At 43.1% G+C, this 22573-nt stretch overlaps 1 protein-coding gene across 2 annotated transcripts in view; it reads left to right on the top strand.

Annotated features, from left to right (window-relative positions):
• The first annotated feature begins 1286 nt into the window (after nt 1-1286).
• The window catches only part of snx2 (sorting nexin 2), a 76843-nt gene continuing 55556 nt past the window's right edge, over nt 1287-22573 (top strand). Inside the window, exons 1-2 of one of the 2 annotated variants that reach the window (XR_015078212.1) lie at nt 1287-1446; nt 11358-11472. Coding sequence is in view for 1 of the 2 variants with exons in the window: in XM_085986721.1 (XP_085842847.1) it covers nt 1321-1446; nt 11358-11472 (241 nt within the window). In the remaining variant the exon portion in view is untranslated. The remainder of the gene's footprint in view (nt 1447-11357; nt 11473-22573) is intronic. The other variant, XM_085986721.1, reaches the window with a different exon arrangement.

Raw genomic sequence — 22573 nt, 5'->3', positions numbered from 1 at the left:
GGGTTCGTGCCCCCCGATTCTGCAATTTTCCCACCACTCCCGCCTCCAAACCCGCCTCCACGGGGCTTGGAAATTCGAGCCCTTCGGGTCCTAGACCTGCAGGCATATGCCTGCATAAAGGCCCATGGATCCCAGGGACGCAGGCAGTTTGGAAGCGTCCCTGGGATCGCATGGGCCAAGTCCTCCGATCAGAAAGGAGGATTCCTCATATATTTATGGAATCCCTATTAGCATATGAGGAAAAAAAATAAGACTTGCATTTATATCGCGCTTTTCATGACTATCGGATGTCCCAAAGCACTTTACAGCCAATGAAGTACTTTTTGAAGTGTAGTCACTGTTGTAATTTAGGAAACACGGCAGCCAATTTGCGCACAGCAAGTTCCCATGACCAGCAATGTGATAATGACCAGATAATGTTTTTGTGATGTTGGTTGAGGGATAAATATTGGCCAGGACACCGGGGATAACTTCCTTGTTCTTTTTCGAAATAGTGCCGTGGAATCTTTTACATCCACCTGAGAGATTGGTTTAACGTGGCATCCGAAAGACGGTATCTCCAACAGTGCAGCACTGGAGTGTCAGCCTAGATTTTTGTGCTCAAGTCTCTGGAGCGGGAATTTGAAGCCACAACCTTCTGACTCAGAGGTGAGGGTGCTACCCACTGAGCCGCAGCTAATAATTAAAGTCCTACATCTGCTTTTACCAGGCGTAAGGGTTTCATGTGCATTTGCTGGGCGGTAGTTGGGCAAATAGCCCAACTCTGCATCAGCAAAAGTGATTTTACTTTTGGTTTGGTAGATGAACCTTGACAGATCGCAAGTTCCGGGTTTTCACACAGGCGCAGCGCATGCGGAAACCCGCAACCTTTTACGAGGCTTACAAATTGGCCCTGCAAAATCCAGGCCATTATAACTTAATCTAACTGGGATCATATTTTGTCAGGGTCAGAGTAGGCTTCTGAATCGCTTTGGCCAGTCCGAAATCATGGTCCCCAGTGCAATTAATATAGCCACTCTAGGACTTGCAATAAAAAAAAGCAGTGGGCCTATGTTTTCTTTCCCGTTGAGTACAAGTATCTTTCACTGGTTGGACCGCAGGAGACAAGCTGTAAGGACACGATGGGACTGTGGAAGTCGGGACAATCGAAAGGTTCTGAGCGACATTCTAAAGCGGCGCCGGGAACTTCCGAACGTCACGCGGGGCTTTCACCAGCGCGGCCAATGAGCAACGTGATGTCACAGAGAGCTGCGTATTTGTGTGCGAGGCTGGGCCTGCGTGAGAATCACATGACTCGAGAGTGTGATCCTGACAGAGAAGATGGCGGCAGAGCGAGAACCTCCTCCGTTTGGAGATGGGGATGTGGAAGGAGAGGGCGAGGACTCGGAGTTCAGGGAGCTGGAGGGGAGCGAGGATCTCTTCGTCAGCACCACCAGCACCATGGAGGTGAGTGCTGGAGGGGTCTGGGTGCGGGGTTGCAGGGCGGCGGGAGCCCGGGCCGACACTTGTGATTTTTTTCCCTCCCTCTCTCGGATTTTCGCTCCTGTTCAGTGACGGATCCGTTTCCCGGAGTCTGATTCGGCTCTGCTCCTCTCGCGCTGTGCTTGTCGATAATGTCATTCATTTTAAATGACGCTGTGTTGAGCGGGGACACGCTGTTAACTGCCGCCTACACACGGTTTAATGTAAAACTTGTCTTTTTTTAACGAAACGACTGTTGAACGCAGTGAACTTTGTCCGGGCGTTTCTGCGCATGTGACAGCTGGCTCGTCTCCACTTCCTGCCAACAGCAGAGAGCTTTCCTATAACTCCTCATTGAGGGTTTCCCACTTTCTATAATATGTAATTTAGCACTATTGATGTCCGAATACATAATCACTAGATGAACACTAGTTGGTGGTGATGGGTGTCTACTACTCTATAGTGCATTGCTTAACAAAATTTATCTTTGTCAGCTATACGCTGCAATACATCAAATCGGGGCCCAGAAAAGATGATTGCATTCATCCTTTTTTGACTTGACAATTTCCTAAATTTATTTACAAAATTTTAAACTTCTTTAGAAATCTGCAGTTTGAGCAACCTGTACTGAGTAGAACAGAGGAAATGTTTTTATGCATATGGTTAGTAGGATGTAGGATAGTTTCTAAGAGGAACAATAATAGCTTTTACACAGGAAGTAGGATAATTTTTGAAAAAAAGAACTCCTAAGGAGATGCGGAAATGGAATGAGACCAAGTGGTTAGTTAGAACAAATGTGGTGAACTGATTGGTTTCCTTCTATGATGTAAAATTATATTTTTTGTAATAAATCTCTTGCAGATTGTTAACAGCATTAGCTTTGACATGAACATGTAAGTGCCCTTAATTGCCTTTTTGAAAACTAATTCTGGATCACCCTAGAAAATTTTATTTCCTTGATCATAACTGATTCTAGCAAGTAATGTTCAGTGCACATGCTCTTAATGCAGTCCCCACCACTTAAAACGTTCAGGTTTAAAACTGGTAATTGCTTATATTGGCCAAAAGGTGATAACATTAATGCAAATGGATAATGTTAACTTCAAAATTGCCAGTTGTAGTACCTGAAGTGCTCCATTTATTTTGGGTAGAAACAGCTGTGCACAGAATCTGTTTCCAGAATCATCCGTGATATTGCATAGTTTTAAATATATAATTATATTTAACAAAAAATACTTCATGCACAATAATCCCAACAGCTGAAATTTAGTGCCCTAATTGGGTGTTCAAGTTGTTTAAATGGTTGTTCAGTGAAAGTTAAGATTTGTGTGCTTTTCCTTCCTCTCTGGATCTTGCTGAAATGCTACCTGGTAATGGCTTGTTTTTGCATGACTGGTCCTGCTCTCTGTTCCTCCAATTTCTTGACCAGCCAGGGTGAGGTTGGCACTTCAGGTCTAGGGTCCAGCAGTAATGGAAGTTCCTTCAGGGAGTTGTGGATGCTGATAATGCTACCACATTATACAGGCCATCGTGTGTAACTGGCAAAACTGGTTTGCCTGAATGTGTCCACTATAAGCGATGGGGACTGTTTTAGTTCATGTTTTGTGTCAATTGAACTGTTCTTGTGCATTAACCCAGCTCTCCATTTTGCTAGTCAATAGAATACTTGTATTCTCCTCCATAGCTGAGGGTTGGCTGATCTGCTATGTTTCTGCATATACCAGTCTAATGCTCATGTTGCCTCTTGCTTCTCTATTTAAGATGTTCCTTGTGGAGAATAGCAATTTAAACCCCATCCTGTTCTTTTGTACAGTGCATTACATGCCAAAGCACAGCACTACTGAGCTATACTCACTTTTTTTCTGTGGAAAAATATACCCTTTTCATTCAAAGCCACCTCATGGTAGCAGTTCTACCATGATCTATTATCCTGCAGCAGCTGCTGGATATACCTACCTTTTATTATCTTAAATGCAGGTACAGATGTGTGTTTTGCTCAGAGGTTGTCTATTTATGGAAATATCACTGGCAACATGGAAGTTTCTGCCAAGATTAAATTGCCTGCTAGTCATTGTAAAGGGAGCTTTACCCTCCAGTTAATGTGCTGTCCTTGACCTGAAAGCACTTGATGTCAATACTTCATTAAAATAATTCTATTCCTAAGCACAGAAAAATCTTGATCTGGCAACCACAAAGCAACATTTTGGTGCCCAAAAGTCAGCATCTGAGTAGTGCATTCTGTTTAACATGTTAAATATCTGAACCATTAACTTCTGGATATTTCAAATGCCATACCTCTTCCCACCAGTATATAGTTTGCATACTTTGTTTTTCTTGAATAGCTGGAGTTACACCTGATGCAACACCATCAAAGAATATTATAAAACTGAAGTAAGTCACCCTCTCTGCCTTCCTTGAGCAGAGGCCCAACCAGTCCCTGTCCATCACTGCCCTCCTCCGCCTGGCTGAACTTGTTCTCGCATTGAACAACTTCTCTTTTGACTCCACTCACTTCCTCTAAATGAAAGGTGTTTTACATAGGATATATGGCACAGAAACGTGTCATTCTGCCCAACCAGTTTATGCTGGCATTTATGCTCCACTTGAGCCTCCTCCATCTTTCCACATCTAACTCTATCAGTGTAACCTGCTATTCCATTCTCCCTCATGCTTGTCTAGCCTCCCCTTAAATGCATCTATACTATTTGCTTCAACCACTCTGTGGTAAGGAGTTCCACATTCTCGCCACTCTTTGGATAAAGTAGTTTCTTCTGAATTCCCTATTTGATTTCTTGGTGAGTATCTTATATTGATGGCCTCTAGTTATGGTCTTCCCCACAAGTGGAAACACTGCACCCACTCTATCAAAACCTTTCATAATTTTAAAGACCTCTATTGGGTCACCCCTCCACCTTTTTTCAAGAGAAGAGACCCAGCCTGTTCATCTTTGCTTGCATTTCTTGTATCATCCTTGTAAATCTTCTCTGCACCCTCTCCAGTGCTTCTATATCCTTTTTATAATATGGTGACCAGAATTGTACACAGCTTTCCAATTTGTAGTCTAACCCAGCTTTGATGCAAGTTTAGCATAACTTCACTACTTTTCAATTCTATCCCATTAGAAATAAACCCTAGTGCTTGGTTTGGTTTTTTTATGGCCTTGTTGACCTGTCGCTACTTTTGGTGATTTGTGTATTTGTACTCTGAGATCCCTTTGCTCCTCTTACCCCATCCAGACTCGCACCCTCTAAGGGACCTCCCTATTCTTCCTACCAAAATGTAATATAGGTAGGCTATCCTTTATCCGAACTTCCGAAAACCTCTAAAAACCAAGTGTTTTTCGTTCAGCGTAAGTCGTGCGCATGACATGACCAGAGTGGCGCACGACTTGCGCTGAGCAGGGCAGAGGGTCAGAGTTCCCTTCTGGGTAGGAGATTGCAGGCCGAGCCGGGCAGTGTGAAGGAGGTACCGGGAGAGTGAACCCAACAATACAGCGGCCTGTCCGATATTCTTTTCTTTCTTTCCCCCCCCCCCCCCCCCCCCCCCGCACCTGACCCCCAACCCGTCCGATATTCTTTTCTCCCCCCTGACCCCTGACCTGATTTGTGGGCCAGCTTAGTAGGAGTCAGCTGATATCCGGCTTTCTAGAGAAGCAGGAAGGGGAATGAGACACGGAACAGTCGCAAGAGGTAGCCTGAACTTTAAAAATTTAGATTAAATACAAATTTCCCAGTCTTGTGAAATCTGAAAAATTCCAAAAACCGAAACTCAGCTGGTCCAAGGCTTTTGGATAAGGGATAGTGTACCTGTACCTCACATTTGTGTTGAAATTAATTTGCCCATTCTTCAAGTTTATTGATGTTCTCCTGTAATTTGTTGCAGTTCTTCTTAGTATTGACCATACCCCCCAGTTTGGTGTCCTCAAATTTAGAAATTGTGGTTTTGATCCCAAAGTCTAAATTGTTGATACAAACTGTGAATAGCAGTGGTCCTAGCACTGATCCTTGTGGAACACCACTACCTACCTTCTGCCACTGTGAATAGCTATCCTTTACCCCCTCTCTGCTTTCTGTCTTGAAGCCAGCTAGCTATCCATTCTGTGACTTGCCCTGACTCCGCATTTGTTGACTTTGTTCACTAGTCTATTATGTGGTACCTTATCGAAGGCCTTTTGAAAATCTAGATAAATTACATCTACTGTATTACCCTTGTCTACTCTCTTTTACCTCTTAAAAATTCAATGAGGTTGGTCAAGCAAGACTTTCCCTTTTGAAATCCATGCTGACTATTCATTATTTTTGGTTTCTAGATGTTGTATTTTCTCCTTTTTTAGTAGGGATTCCATTATTTTTCTTACCACTGACATTAAGCTGACTGATCTATAGTTCCCTGGATATGTTCTGCCTCCCTTTAAATATAGGTATTGCATTAGCTATCCACCTTTCCTCCTGGCACCACACCTTTTTCGAACAAATTAGTAAATGTGTAGTAATGCCTTTGCCATCTCTTTCCCCTAAATTCTTTTAAAATGCGTGGATGTAATCCATCCGGACCATCCTTTTTGAGTTTGATTAGTTTATTTAATATATCTTTTTTATTTTAAATGCACTTATCACTAATCTCATCATCCAATGTCATGTCAACCTGTTCTATTTCCCATGTAAATACCGAAGTGAAGTAATTATTTAATGGGCCGGATTTTCCGATTGGAGACTTCATGCGTGCGGATGCCTCCGATCTGGAAAAATCTACGCACTTACCTGCTGGCTCCGTAGGCCCCGAGACTTCCAGTCCTGGGCCTCTCCTGGTCTGCGCGTGCAGGGGCGCAGGCGGTTCGCAAGTGGCCATGGGGAAACAATCAAAGGGAATCCCCCTTCACACTTATGCATAGATCTGTCAAAAGTATGAATGGGGGTCACTTAAAGTTAAACAAAATTTTTTTTAATTAGTTAAAATTACATTAAATAAAATCTTAAATTACCACAGGGCTAAAAATAAACTTTTTAAAAGTACTTTTATTAAATTATAAATGAGTTTAAAAAAATAAAAAAAAAAAAATTTCAAACTCTTATGCTGGTAAAAGCAGGCCTTGCGCCTGCTTTTACCAGGCGTAAGATTTTAAAGGTTTTCAGCCGGTGGAGGTTGTGCAAAGTGGAACTCTGCCCGCGGAGGCCCTTCTCCCGGGCAGGCGGATGATCTGTCAAGAGAATTCTTGACGGATTGGAAGTGCCAGGTTTTAGCGCATGCGCTTTGCATGCCTGAAACCGGCACTTGCAAGGCCCCTACGGGTGTGTATGCACCTGTGAGGGTTGGAATATCCAGCCCAATATTTCTGCCAACACTCTCTCTCTCTTGTTGCCTGTGGTATTATCCTGTCCATCCCTTAATGGACCTATTCCCATCCTGACTTTTTTTGCTTGTGCCTGTAAAATATTTTACTTTATTTTATGTTCCTTGATAATTTAATTTCATAGTTCCTTTTTGCCTTCCTAATTTTTTTTGACTTCTCCTAATCTCTTCGTATTCTCCCATATCATGCTGTCCCCTGTTGTCCATGTACTTAATGCCACTTCACTTGCCCTCAATTTTTCCCTTATGGCTTTATTCATCCATGTTGTTTTATTTACCAGAATGTGTTTTTTCTGGTTGAACACTGTTTTTAAATGTTTCCCATTGCTGTTCTGCCTTGTTTGCCAATATTGTTGTGCATTTTATTTTCCAGAGTTCTATTCTCAGCCCCTCAATCAGCTTTTCTTCAATCTATTACCCTGGTCTTCGTCATACTTATGTCTTTCTCAATTATTATCTTAAAACGTATTATTATGGTCACTATTGCCTAGGTGTTCGCCTAATTTTACTACTTATCTGCTCTGGTACATTCCCCATTACTAGATCCAATAGCGAATCCTCCCTTGTTGGGCTTTTTAAATATTGGGTTAGAAAAGACTCCTGTCCACATTACCTATCTCTTCTCTCCAATTAACATGGGGGTAGTTGAAATCCCCCATGATTATTCTGTTTTTTACTCATTTCCTTAATTTGTTTGCATATTCTTCCTCCACCTCCCTTCCACTATTAGGTGGTCTGTTGACTACCCCTGTTAATGTGATTGATCCTCTTTTCTCATTTCTATCCACATGGATTGTTGCTATGGGAACCCGCACGGGTCCTAGCTATACTTGCCTTTTCGTGGGATATGTGGAACCTTTTGTTCCAGTCCTACTTGGGTTCCCTCCCTCACCTCTTTTTTTCCGGTACATTGACTGTATCAGTGCCGTTTCCTGATCTGGACCTGAACTAGAAAATGTCATTCACTTTGCTTCCAATTTCCACCCTTCCCTCGCCTTCATAGTCCATCTCTGACTCTTCCCTTCCCTCCCTCGACTTCTCTGTCTCGAATTCTGGTGATAGGCTATCGACAAACATCCACTATAAACCCACTGACTCCCACAGCTACCTTTACTACACTTCCTCCCACCCTGCTTCTGGTAAGGACTCTATTCCATTCTCCAGTTTCTCCATTGCATCTGTTCTGACATTGCCACCTTCCACACCAGTGCTTCCGATGTGTCTTCCTTTTTCCTCAACCAAGGAATCCCCTCCACTGTGGTTAACAGTGCTCTCGACCGTGTCTGTTTAGTTTCCCCAGAGCCACGCTTGTCCCCTCTTTCCGCCCCGCTAGCCTCCACATTCAATGGATCATTTTCCGCCACCTCCAGCATGATCCCACCACCTTGCACCTCCCCTTTCGCATTCCAAAGCGACCGTTTCCCCTGTGACGCCTTGGTCCGTGCCTCAATCACCTCCAACACCCCCTCTCCTTCCCAAGGCACCTTCCCGTGCAAGCGCAGGAGGTGAAACACCTGCCCTTTTACTTCCTTCCCACCGTCCAGGGCCCCAAAAAATCCTTCCAGGTGAAAGTGATTTACTTGTACTTTTAATTTAGTATACTATATTCGCTGCTCATGATGTGGCTTCTTGCACTGATTCAGTGAAGCTCAACCCCAGCTCGAGGAACAGTGCCTCATCTTTCGATAAGGCACTTTATAGCCTTCTGGACTCAACATTGAATTCAACAATTTCAGACCATATCCTCTGCCCCCATTTTTTTCAGATGACAACTGTTGATGATTCTGCTATTCTTCTTTACACCTCTTCCATACCCATCTTTTGTTCCTTTACTTGTCCCATTACCGTCTCCTCTTGTCTCGCACCATCATCCCTTTTGTCTTTGAACCTCTCCTGCCTTCCACCCTATCACAGACCTTCCTGTTTGTTCTTTCCTCCCCTCCCCCTTTCTCTGCTTCTGCACTTGCTTAAAACCTGTTATCGCACTAACTTTTTTCATTCTGATTAAAGGGATATGGATCAGGTGGGAAAGTGGAGTTAAGGTCAAAGATCAGCCATGATCTTATTGAATGGGGGAGGAGGCTCGAAGGGCCCTATGGCCTACTCCTGCTCTTAATTCTTATAAAATGTTAATTCTCTTTCTCTCCACAAATGCTGCCTGACCTGAGTATTTCCAGCATTTTGTTTTTATTTCAGATTTCCAGCATCCACAGTATTTTGCATTTGTTTTAAATCACCCTCTCGTTGGATATTCTATTGGGCTTTTGCTGGTAAAGATACAACAGCCACGAGCAAAACTGTTTTCTTCAATAACGTGCATTTTAAAATAACCTGAGTTTCTCAGTTGAAACTGATCTGATACTGATTGAACTGTTGCTGACTTCAAATAACCACAGGCAATTGGTTTTGTAAGTAGGCCAGTATCTGTTAAATGGATCTAGTGTTATTGGATTTAATAATTTAGTGTCATGCTCCCTTTGTTCATAAGATTACACAGAACCAAATTTCATTTCTGGTTAATATTCCCAATACCTGTCCGCAGAAATAACTGCAAAGACAAAAGAATTGTAATACCTTCAGTGATATGTAGTGAAAATGCCTACCATTTTTCTAGAATAGTAAATATTATGTTTCCACTGGAGGGTTAAAAATTATAAAATTAAATTTTCTATGTGATTGAGTTTATTTCTGTGCATCACATTAAACTTTTTTGTATTCCGTTTAGGATGAGGGGAAAAAGTTAGAGAACCAAAAGAATGTTGGTCACTTTTTTAGTATCTGGTGGGAACTGTACAGTGCAAGGTGCCTACAAGAACCAAGTGGTGTAGCATTGTCCATGTTTTATATTGCAGGATGACTTCGTAAAACTGGAATAATAAAAATAACTGCCGGTGTGGTGGTTAAAATTGTGGTTTGCAACTCTTGGCTGCTAGATCCTACCTTCGCTTCACCATTAGTGGCCATGCCTTCAGCCTCCTATGCCTCGTTCTGTGGAATGCCCACCCTAAACCTCTTCACCTTCCTCTTCTTCTTTAACTCACCTCTTGAACCAAGCTTTTGGTCATCCCTCCTAATATCTCCCCCTTTTTTAGCTCGGTGGTGTTTTTTCCTTGCTTGTTTAGTACCTTGTGATCTTTTTTGCATTCAGTGCTATATATAAATGCCCATCTGTTTATGGAGCCTTGGGACATATGGTGGAAGTGGTGTACTTTCCTTAAATATGATCTAGGTTACTGTTAGAGTTGTAGCGGAGAAATGTGTTTTTGACCACACTTCGAGTGCATCCATGATCAAGTCTAGCACCTTTGAATTTGTTTTGCTTTCCATTGATAAAAGTTGTAATGTAAAATCAGAGTTGGCGTGTAGCTTGACTCCAGAGTAAAGTGCAGAGATTCTGGAGGAGGAAGTCTTACTCTGAAGGCAAATCAGGCCCTGATTCTGGAATTATACGACAACTTAAAATGTGTGAAGCTTTTGTAGTTGTAGTGTAAAAAATATTGGTGCTAGAGAAATCTGGCCGGGTGTTCCCAATAGTGAACTGCTCTAGCAGCAGAGCATGATGGCGAGAAGAGATCTTTCATTTATTTTGAATTCACTTTTGAAACTTGTAATGTTGGCAAAGATCTAAAAAAAATTTGGCCTGATTGTTTAGGCAATGGTTATCTGCTTGCCTTGTGAAAGTGATTTTCCAAGTACATTGAGGTTTCTGTGCTTGTTTCTTGTAGCAGTTGTGTGGATAGGGCAGAGTGGGAAGAAAATATTCCTGGTGCAGGGACAGATGAACTAAACTGACCTTTGATTCTCTTGCAATATGTAGGTGTATCACAGTGTGAATAATGGTAAGCTTAAAGGCCAACACAGCATAGTTTTTATTCCAACAGTTTTTAAAGCATATTATTTATGGAAAGGGGCGTAAGTAGCCCAGAGTGGTTTTCTGACACTTATGCAATATGCAGCTAGTGCTTGGTCTATTTGGCTCTGTTTACTGGAAATGTTTTAATTGTGACTAATAGGATGTAGAGAAATGGCGATGCTGTTAAATGAATGGATATTTTGTGAAACTTATTTTGCTCTCGAGACAAGTATTTCTTATGTAATTTCAGCATGCCTTTGTATTGATAGATAATGTGGAACAGATCTGCTATATTATCATGTATACAAATCTCTTCCACATAGAATGTGGTGCAAGCAATTAAGTTTAACGTAACTATGATGTACTGATTTCAATCTATGTATAGATTTACTTTGTCACTAAATATAGGTAAGTATATAAATGTTGTTCTGTAAAGGCTGTCAAGTACTTCACAAATTTTGCTGTGCACATGAGTAGATGGTGATTAGTGTTTCCTCACCCATTGTTGCCTCCCAAAAATGAGAAGCAACCATTACTTAGCCTGACTTCCTTTGTATTTATCTGATGAAAGATTGTTTAATGTTTTCTGAAGTCTGCATTACATTGGTGACATTTTGTTTTACTGATTTTAATCCAGTTTTCATCACTGTGGTTAATGTATGATTAAACTTGTTGATGTGCTGTTCTTTTTCAGTCCAGCCCATCTTCACCTGAACCTGCCAGTCTTCCAGCTGAAGACATAAGTGTAAAGTCTAATGGTCCCAAATCTGAGATTTTGCTGGATGATGACCGTGAAGACCTTTTTGCTGGTGAGACACATCTGCAGTTTATTTTGTATTTTACAGATTTCAGCTGCAGGTCTACTGGCACATTATCTCCACAGCTCAACAACCTCCAGTATAGTTAAAAACAATTCTGGTTAATTCAGTTGCAATTTTGTCCTTTGCAGGGTTAACCATTATAAGCCTGCTGTGCAGAATAAAATAAGTATACTTGCTAATCAGTACATGCAAATGTGATTTTAGGGATGTAGTACCTTTTTTCTTGCATTAGATGTCAAATGACAACTGCTGAATTGGTATTAATACATTTTTAACTTGCTTGGTTTTGAGAACCGAGTTGGGTCCCACCGGTTAAGTGTGTAGAACCTTGCCCAGATTGTGTCCTGAGCATCTCTTTAAAATTGAAGTTATAACAATGCTTTAAGCCTTAAACTCACCTTTGGCAAGATGCTTCAGCTTATTTTTCTGCATCTGCTTATGTAAGTTCAAGTGTATCTCTATGTCCAGTGATAAGCAAAATTGTTGACAATATGCCTGAAGTGCAAATGTTCACGCTGCTCTGTAGCAGAATAAACTGATGCCGACATAGTGGTGCTTTGAGTACATTTGATGACTGTCAGGAACTTGAGTTTCCCAAAAAAACTGTGTGCTGATAACACTTGATTGCCAGTTTGAAGGTGTTATCTGTAATTCAGTTCCTAATTGTCAGATGCCCAGATGGTTCTGTAGTCCCAGCTCTCTTTCTGCTTCTAAGTACATGCCAGAAATGCCTAAAGAAGCATTTCAGTTCTTCTGAAAAATCTTTCAAATAGGGCCAGCTTTTAATTGAAGTACACTCAGCTGTCATTAATTGCACCCATTTATTGGACCTTTTGTAGCTAACTTTTATTTCTGGGATATTCCCTATGCTATGCATCTTGTAAAATGTTTGGCTTTGAGGGTGATCTTGTGATTGACGTGTCCAGTTCGCCAAGCACAGAATTCTTATGTATCCAGTTATTCTTGCATGGAAGTTATAGCCCTGGGTTTAATCCCAGGGTTTCAGATCTTCACGTGGAATACTGTTAATCAGCTGAGGTATGGATTATTTCTAAGTCTATAGTGCACAGCATTCCTGATGTAAAAGTGAAATTCTTGCAAATCGGTTGTCTTTTTATCAAGGTTCCAATGTAGTAATTATTGTACCAATAAGACTTCAATGATGAAGGATTTGTAGAACTGATTTTTAGGTGGAGAGGGACTTTCGTTAGATAATCTGGTGATGAAATCCTGTTAGTGTCTAATAAATTTTCATGGCAAGTATTTTGGGTTGCTTTTTCAGATCTAGGGAGGAGGGGTAGCATTACTGGTTAAAGAAGGGATTAACACAATTGTAATGAAGGATATTAGCTCTGATGAGGTGGAATCTATGGGTAGAATTGAGAAATACTAAGGGGGGAAAAAAACATTAGTGGGAGTGGTATATAGACCTCGAACAGTAAGGCGGAGGTTGGGGATGGCATTAAAAGGGAAATTAAAGAAGCGTGCAATAAGGGCACAGCAGTCATCATGGGTGACTTTAATCTACATATAGATTGGGCTAACCAAATTAGTAACAATACTGTGGAGGAGGAATTCCTGGAGTGTTTACGGGATGGTTTCCTGGACCAATATGTCGAGGAACCAACCAGAGATCAGGCCATCTTAAACTGGGTATTATGTAACGAGAGAGGATTAATTAGCAATCTGGTTGTACGAGGCCCCTTGGGTCGGAGCGATCATAATATGATCGAAATCTTCATTTAGATGCAGAATGAAGTAATTGACTCAGAAACTAGGGTCCTCAATTTAAATAAAGGAAACTATGATGGTCTGAGGAGCGAGTTGGGTAGGATTGATTGGGGAATGGCACTCGGGGTTGACAGTGGATAAGCAATGGCAAGCATTCAAAGACCGAATGGATGAACTACAGAAGTTGTTCATCCCAGTTTGGCATAAAAATAAAACAAAAAGGTGACTCAACCGTGGCTAACAAGGGAAATTAGGGATAGCATAAGATCCAAGGAGAGGACATATAAATTGGCCAGAAAAAACAATAATCCTGAGGATTGGGAGCAGTTTAGGATTCAACAAAGGGATTAATTAAGAAAGGGAAAATAGAATGAGAGTAAGCTTGCAGGGAACATAAAAACTGACTGTAAAAGCTTTTATAGATATGTAAAGAGAAAAAGATTGGTGAAGTCAAGCGTAGGTCCCTTGCAGTCAGAATCGGGGGAATTTATAATGGGGAGCAAAGAAATGGCAGACCAACTAAATACATATTTTGGTTCTGTCTTCACAAAGGAGGACACATAACCTCCCAGAAATACCGCAGAACATAGGGTCTGATGAAAGGGTGGAACTGAAAGAAATCAGTATTTGTAGGGAAATGGTGTTCGGAAAATTGATGGGACTGAAGGCTGATAAATCCCCAGGGCCTGATAATCTACATCCCAGGGTACTTAAGGAAGTGGCCCTAGAAATAGTAGATGCATTGCTGGTCATCTTCCAGAACTCGATAGACTCTGGAACAGTACCCATGGATTGGAGGGTAGCTAATGTTACCCCACTATTCAAAAAAGGTGGTAGAGAGAAAAAGCAGGGAATTATAGACCGGTAAGCCTGACATCAGTAGTGGGGAAAATGCTAGAGTCCATTATAAAAGATGTAATAGCAGAGCACTTGGAAAGCAGTGACCGGATCGGACAAAGTCAACATGGATTTACAAAAGGTAAATCATGCTTGACTAATCTACTGGAATTTTGAGGATGTAACTGGTAGAATAGATAAGGGAGAACCAGTGGATGTGGTGTGTTTGGACTTTCAGAAGGCTTTAGGTCCCGCATAAGAGATTAGCGTGCAAAATTAAGGCACATGGGATTGGGGGCAAGGTATTGACTTGGATAGAGAACTGGTTGGCGGACAGAAAGCAAAGAGTTGGAATAAACGGGTCGTTTTCCGAGTGGCAGGCAGTGACTAGTGGGGTACCGCAAGGATCGGTCCTAGGACCCCAGCTGCTCACTATATATTAATGATCTGGACGAGGGAATTGGATGTAATATCTCCAAATTTGCAGACGACACAAAGCTGGGTGGGAGGGTATGCTGTGAGGAGGATGTTGTGAAACTCCAGTACGATTTGGACAGGTTGGGTGATTGGGCAGAAACATGGCAAGTGCACTATAATGTGGATAAATGTGAGGTTATCCACTTTGGAGGCAAAAACAGGAAGGCAGATTATTATTTGAATGGCAATAGATTGGGAGAAGGAAGTGCAAAGAGACCTGGGTGTCCTTGTGCACCAGTCACTGAAGGTAAGCATGCAGGTGCAGCAGGCGGTTAAGAAGGCAAATGGTATGTTGGCCTTCGTAGCAAGAGGGTTCGAGTACAAGAACAAGGATGTCTTGCTGCAGTTGTACAGGGCCTTGGTGAGACCGCACCTTGAGTATTGTGTGCAGTTTTGGTCACCTTACCTGAGGAAGGACGTTCTTGCCATGGAAGGAGTGCAGCGAAGATTCACCAGGCTGATACCTGGGATGGCAGGAATGACGTATAAGGAGAGATTGTGTCAATTGGGCTTATACTCACTGGAGTTTAGAAGATTGAGAGGGGATCTCATCGAAACCTATAAAATTCTGGCAGGTCTGGACAGACTAGATGCAGAAAGGATGTTTCTGATGGCCGGGGAGTCCAGAACCAGGGGTCATAGTCTAAGGATAAGGGGTAAGCCATTTAGGACAGAAATGAGGAGGAATTTCTTCACCCAGAGAGTGGTGAACCTGTGGAATTCTCTGCCACAGAGGGTGGTGGAGGCCAGTTCATTAAATATATTCAAGAAAGAGTTGGATATATTTCTTAAGGCTCAAGGGATATGGGGAGAAGGCAGGGACAGGGTACTGAATTTGGATGATCAGCCATGATCTCATTGAATGGCGGAGCAGGCTCGAAGGGCCGAATGGCCTACTCCTATCTTCTATGTTTCTATATGTTTCCTTGGTAATGAAGTCTCGGATAAGGTAGCCAGTGTAGAAATCTGAATGTGGTGTACCTTTGACTTTTTAGTAGCAGAAGGAAGTAACCATAGTAGGTGGTTTGGAGAGGGAGAAACTGGTTTCAATTCTGAGGTAATTCTTGAACTTCCCTGTATATAGAAGGCCTCAGCTAGAAGGCCAAGGAATTCTTTCGAGGAGACACCACAGTAATGAAGGAATTTGGAGGTTTGGGGGAAGGCATGGCCAAAGGAGGAGGTAGAGATGAACTAGTGTTGAGAAATAATAATTGACCGTAACTTGGTGGAGGAGAGGGAAAATAATTGAAGTACACTACTTCTTAAACAGTCCCTCGGAACCGAGGATGACTTGCTTCCACATTAAAAATGAGTTCTCAGGTGACTGAGTCCAATGTGGGACCTGCAGTCTGTCACATGTGGGGCAGACGGTAGTTGAAGAGGCGGGTGGGTGGGGTGCTTGGGTTGACGTGCGCGCCTTCCGCTGTTTGCGCTTGGCTTCTGCTTGCACCTGGCTAAGAGACTCTGTGTTCGGCGCCTTCCCGAATGCTTCTCCTCCACTTTATGCGGTCTTGGGCCAGGGATTCCCAGGTGTTGGTGGGGATGTTGCACTTTTTCAAGGAGGCTTTGAGGGTTTCCTCTGCCCGCTGTGTCGGAGCTCTGAGTAGAGCGCTTGCTTTGGGAGTCTTGTAGCGGGCATGCAGACGATGTGACCCGTCCATCGAAGCTGATCGAGTGTGGTCAAAGCTTCGATGTTGGCTTGAGCGAGAACACTGACGTTGGTGCGCCTATCCTGCCAATGGATTTGCAGGGTCTTGTGGAGGCAGCGTTGGTGGTACCTCCAGTGCTTTGAGGCGCCTGCTGTACGTGGTCCATGTCTCTGAAACATACAGGAGAGCTGGTATCGCTACTGCTCTGTAGACCATGAGCTTGGTGCTGGGTTTGAGGTCCTGGTCTTCAAACACACTCTTCCTTAGGCAACCAAAGGCTGCACTGGCACACTGAAGGCGGTGTTGGACTTGGTCATTGACGTCTGCCCTTGTTGACAGTAGGCTCCTGAGGTATGGAAAGTGGTCCTCAATCGCCTTCTCCCAGTGGCTGAAGCGCTCCTCCCAGAGCCGCAGTGCGGATTCCGTCCACTAAGGGGCACAATGGACATGATTTTCACCATGCGTCAACTACAAGAGAAATGCAGGGAACCACACCAACTGCTGTCCGTGGCTGCCTTTGACCTTGCAAAGGCCTTCGACACCGTCAACTGTGAGGGATTATGGAGTATCCTCCTCACATTCGGCTACCCTCAAGTTTGCCTCCATCCTCCGCCTGCTTAATGATGACATGCAAGCTGTGATCCTGACCAACGAATCCACCACAGACCCAATTCACATGGATCATGGTCAACCAAGGCTGTGTCATCGCACCAAAGCCCTTTTCGATCTTCCTGGCTGCAATGCTCCATCTCCCCCTCTGTAATCTCCCTGCTGGAGTGGAGCGAATCTACAGGACAAACTGGAAACTGTTCAACCTGTCGCCTCCAGTCCAGATCCAAGGTTGTCCCATCCTCTTGTTGAATTACAGTATGCAGACGTCTGCGTACAGAGGCTGAACTCCAAACCATCGTCAACACCTTCACTGAAGCGTACGAGAGTATGTCTTATGGATGTTTAGTGTAAGGCCCAAAGGTCCTCTACCAACCTGCCCCTGCCACACAGTACAGAAATGTAAGTTTATTATTGCATGTGTTTGAGGTTGCCCACCATGTCAGTATTTGCGATCCCATGCTGCGATCAGATGGCAGATTTTGGTCCTTGAGGTTAAAGTTGATTTGTACAACAAACTTCAGAATTCCGCAGCTCACTGGTTCAATAGGCGAAAAGGAGGTGGGGTAGCGTTGCTGGTTAAAGAGGAGATTAACACAATAGTAAGAAAGGATATTGGCTCTGATGTGGAATCTGTATGGGAAGAGAAGAGCAGAGAAATACCAAGAGGCAGAAAATGTTAGTGGGAGTTGTATACAGACCCCAACAGTAATGCTGGGGATGGTATTAAATGGGAAATTGGGGATGCGTGCAATAAGGGCACAGCAGTTATCATGGGTGACTTTAATTTACATGTAGATTGGGCTAACCAAATTAGTAACCATACTGAGGAGGAGGAATTCCTAGAGTGCATACCGGATGGTTTCCTGGACCAATATGTCGAGGAACCAACTAGCGATCGGGCCATCTTTAGACTGGGTATTATGTAGTGAGGATTAATTAGCAATCTTGTTGCGCGAGGCCCCTTTAGGAGGAGCGATCATATGGCATTCTTCATTAAAGATGGAGAGTGAAGCAGTTGACTCAGACTAGGGTCCTGAATTTAAATAAATACGATGGTATGAGGCGCGAGTTGATTTGGCTGGATTGGGGAACGTTACTTAAAGGGTTGACTGGATAGGCAATGGCAAATATTTAAAGATCGCATGGATGAACTACAGAATTTGTACATCCCTGTTTGGCCTAAAAAAGTGACTCAACTGTGGCTAACAAGGAAAATTAGGGATAGCATAAGATCCAAGGAGCGGACATATAAATTGGCCAGAAAAAGCAGCAAACCTGAGGATTGGAGCAGTTTAGGATTCAACAAAGGAGGACAAAGGGATTAATTAAGAGGGGGGAAATAGAGTATGAGAGTAAGCTTGCAAGGAACATAAAAACTGACTGTAAAAGCTTCTATAGATATGTGAAGAGAAAAAGATTGGTGAATTCAAGCGTAGGTCTCTTGCAGTCAGAATCAGGAGAATTTTATAATGGGGGAACAAAGAAATGGTTGACCAATTAAATACATACTTTAGTTCTGTCTTCACAAAGGAGGACAGAAATAACCTCCCAGAGATGTCGGGGAACATGGGGTCAAATGAGAGGAGGAATGGAATGGAATCAGTATTTGTAGGGAAATTGATGGGATTGAAGGCCGATAAATCCCCAGGGCTTGATGATCTACATCCTAGGGTACTTAAGGAAGTGGCCTGAGAAATAGTAGATGCATTGCTGGTCATTTTCTGAAATTCTAGACTCTGGAACTGTCCCCATGGATTGGAGGGTAGCTAATGTAACCCCACTATTTTTTTAAAAAAGTAGTAGAGAGAAAGCGGGGAATTATAGACCGGTAAGCCTGACATCGGCAGTGGGGGAAAATGCTAGAGTCCATTATAAAAGATGTAATAGCAGAGCACTTGGAAAGCAGTGATGGGATCGGACAAAGTCAACATGGATTTACAAGAGGTAAATCATGCTTGACTAATCTACTGGAATTTTTTGAGGATGTAACTGGTAGAATAGATAAGGGAGAACCAGTGGATATGGTGTATTTGGACTTTCAGAAGGCTTTCGATAAGGTCCTGCATAAGAGATTAGTGTGTAAAGTTAAAGCACATGGGATTGGGGGTAAGGTACTGACTTGGATAGAGAACTGGTTGGCAGACAGGAAGCAAAGAGTTGGAATAAACAGGTCTTTTTCCGAGTGGCAGGCAGTGACTAGTGGGGTACCGCAGTGATCGGTGCTAGGACCCCAGTTGTTCACTATATATTAATGATCTAGATGAGGGAACTAGATGTAATATCTGCAAGTTTGCAGACGTCACAAAGCTGGGTGGGCGTGTGTGCTGTGAGGAGGATGCCGAGAAACTCCAGTATGATTTGGACAAGTTGGGTAATTGGGCAGATGCAGTATAATGTGGATAAATGCGAGGTTATCCACTTGGTGGCAAAAACAGGAAGGCAGATTATTATCTGAACGACAATAGATTGGGAGAAGGGGGTGCAATGAGACCTGGGTGTCCTTGTGCACCTGTTGCTGAAGGTAAGCATGCAGGTGCAGCAAATGGTATGTTGGCCTTCATAGTGAGAGGATTTGAGTACAGGAGTAAGGATGTCTTGCTGCAGTTGTACAGGGCCTTGGTGAGACCACACCTTGAGTATTGTGTGCAGTTTTGGTCACTTATGAGGAAGGATGTTCTTGCCATAGAGTGCAGCAAAGATTCACCAGACTGATACTAGGGATGGCAGGAATGACATATGAGGAGAGATTGGGTTGATTAGGCTTCTATTCACTAGTTTAGAAGAATGAGAGAGGATCTCATTGAAACTTATAAAATTCTAACAGGACTAGATGCAGGAAGGATGTTCCTGATGGCAGGGAGTCCCGAACCAGGGGTCACAGTCTAAGGATAAGGGGTAAGCCATTTAGGACTGAGATGAGGAGGAATTTCTTCAGAGTGGTGAACATGTGGAATTTTCTACCACAGAAGGCAGTTGAGGCCAATTCATTAGATATATTCAAGAAGGAGTTGGATATATTTCTTGAGGCTAAAGGGATAGGGGGAGAAAGCAGAGACTGTACTGAATTTGGATGATCAGCCATGATTTCATTAAATGGCGGAACAGGCTTGAGGGGCCGAATGGCCTACTCCTGCTCCTATCATCCATGTTTCTATCAAAGGATGACTTCCCTTCTAGCTTTTAAAAATAATTTTGGGATGTCAAAAGAACATCATGGGGTGAACAGATGACGTGCATAAAAGTCGTACAGTGTGAGGAGACGTAACTGACGTACGTATGCATATTGGTTGCCTGTTGGGATACTACGTGATTTGGGCCCAAAGTGTGTGTATTGGTACTATACCATGGTTCAGCTTTGTAAAGAACATTTAGTGGTTATTTGCTGCTGGGATTAAACAGTGAATGGTCAGTTGTGATTGACATGGCTGGTCATGTTCTACATGCAAAAGGCACAATCACTTGTACTATCGACTCCCAAATAGTCAGAGGGAAATAGAAGAGCAAATATGTAAGCAAATTGCTGAAGTGCAAAACAATAGGGCAGTAATAGGGGATTTCAACTACCCTAATTAACTGGGATAGAATCAGTGTAAAAAGTATAGAGGGCGCAGAATTCCTAATGCATTCAGAAGCACCTTTTTAGCCAGTACGTAGCAAGTCTAACGAGAAGAGCGATTCTGGACTTGGTTTTAGGGAATGAAGCTGGGCAGGTGCAAGGGGTATCAGTGGGAGACCACTTTGGTAGTGGTAATCATAATTCAGTTACATTTAGTGTAGTTATGGAAAAGGACAGATAGACCAGGAGATGCCAGTTTTACTAAGCTCAGATGTGATTTAGCAAAAGTGGACTGGAAACAGCTACTTGAAGGTAAATCGGTGTTAGCAGTGGGAGGCATTCAAGGAGGAGATGGTGCGGGTTCAGAGCAAGTATGTTCCCACAAAGGGTGGGACTCCCAAGTCTAGAGGCCCCCCCCCCCCCCCCCCGGATGTCAAGTGGCATAGAGAGTAAGATGAGGCAAAAAAGGGAAGCTTCTGTTTGATAGAGCTAAATACTGCAGAAAGCCGAGAAGAGTGTAGAAAGTGCAGGGGTGAAATTAAAAAGGAAATTAGGAAAGCAAAGAATGAAAAAATATTGGCAAGTAACATCAAGGAAAACCAAAGATGTTTATAAATACATAAAGATCAAGAGGATAACTAAGGAAAGTAGAGCCTATTGGAGACCAAAAAGGTAACCTGTGTGTGGAGGCGGAAGACTTGGGTATGGTTCTTAATGAATACTTTGCGCCTGTCTTCACAAAAGCGAGGGACGATGCAGACATTGTAATTAAGGAAGAGGAGTGTGAAATATTGGATGAGATAAACCTAGTGAGGAAGTATTAAGGGGTTTAGCATCTTTGAAAGTAGATAAATCACCAGACCTGAATGAAATGTATCCCAGGCTGCGAAGAGAAGCAAGGGAGGAATTAGCAGAGGCTCTGACCATCATTTTCTAATCGTCTCTGGCTACAGGTGTGGTGCTGGATGACTAGAGGACTAACGTACCGTTGTTTAAAAAAGGGGATAGACCAAGAACATAAATAGGAGCATGAGTAGGCCCTTCGAGCCTGCTCTGCCATTCAATGAGATCATGGCTGATCTGCCTCAACTCCATTCACCGTCCCGATCGCCATATCCCTTGATGCCCTTACTAGTCCGAAATCTATCAACTTCTGTTTTGAATATACCCAATGACTGAGTCCCCACAGCCCTCTGGGGTAGAGAATTCCAAAGATTCACCACCCTCTGTGGAAATTTCTTCTCGTCTCAGTCCTGAATGGCCTACCCTTTATCCTAAGGCTGTGGCCCCTGGTTCTAGACTCCCCAGCCAAGGGAAACATTCTCCCAGCATCCACCCCATCAAGCCCTGTAATAATTTTGTATGCTTCAATGAGATCCCCTCAGTCTTCTGATTTCAAGAAAATACAGGCCTAGTTTACTCAATCTCTTCTCATGACAGTCCCACCATCCCAGGAATCAATCTCGTGAACCTTCGTTGCACTCCCTCTATGGCAAGTATATCCTTCCTCTGGCAAGGAGACCAAAATGGAATACACAGTACTTTAGGTGTGGTCTCACCAAGACGCTATATAATTGGTGTAAGACTTCTTTACTCCTGTACTCAAATCCTCTTGTAATGAAGGCCAGCATACCATTCGCCTTCCTAATGGCTTGCTGCACATTCACTTTGTGACTCATGTACAAGGACACCCAGGTCCCTTTTGAGCATCTGCATTCCCCAATCTTTCACCATTTAGGAAATACTCTGCCTTTCTGTTTTTTCTACCAAAGTGGATAACTTCACATTCATCCACATTATATTCCATGTGCTCGCCCACTCAGCCTGTCGAGAGCCCCTTGAAGCCTCTTCACAACTGACACCAATTGCAGGCCAGTTAGCCTAACCTCAGTGGTGGGCAAATTATTGGAAAACATTGATGGACAGTATTAATCATCATTTAGAAAGGCATGGATTAATAAGGGACAGTCAGCATGGATTTATTGAAGGAAGGTCATGTCTAACTAACTTGAGGTAACCAGGAGGGCCGCTGAAGGTAGCACGTTTTGATGTAGTGTACATGGATTTTAGCAAGGCATTTGACAAGGTCCCACATGGCAGACTGGTCAGAAAAGTAAAAGTCCAAGGGAAAGTGGCAAGTTGGATCAAAAATTGGCTCAGTAGCAGGAAGTAAATGGTAATGGTCGATGGGTGTTTTTATGACTGGAAGGCTGTTTCTGGTGGGGTT

This window comes from Somniosus microcephalus, chromosome 1, assembly GCF_052327205.1.
Source record: "Somniosus microcephalus isolate GS21.2 chromosome 1, FLI_Smic_1.0, whole genome shotgun sequence".
NCBI classification, from domain to species: Eukaryota; Metazoa; Chordata; class Chondrichthyes; order Squaliformes; family Somniosidae; genus Somniosus; species Somniosus microcephalus.
The sequence above is the reverse complement of the archived record's forward strand: the minus strand, read 5'-3'. Positions and strand labels throughout refer to the sequence as shown.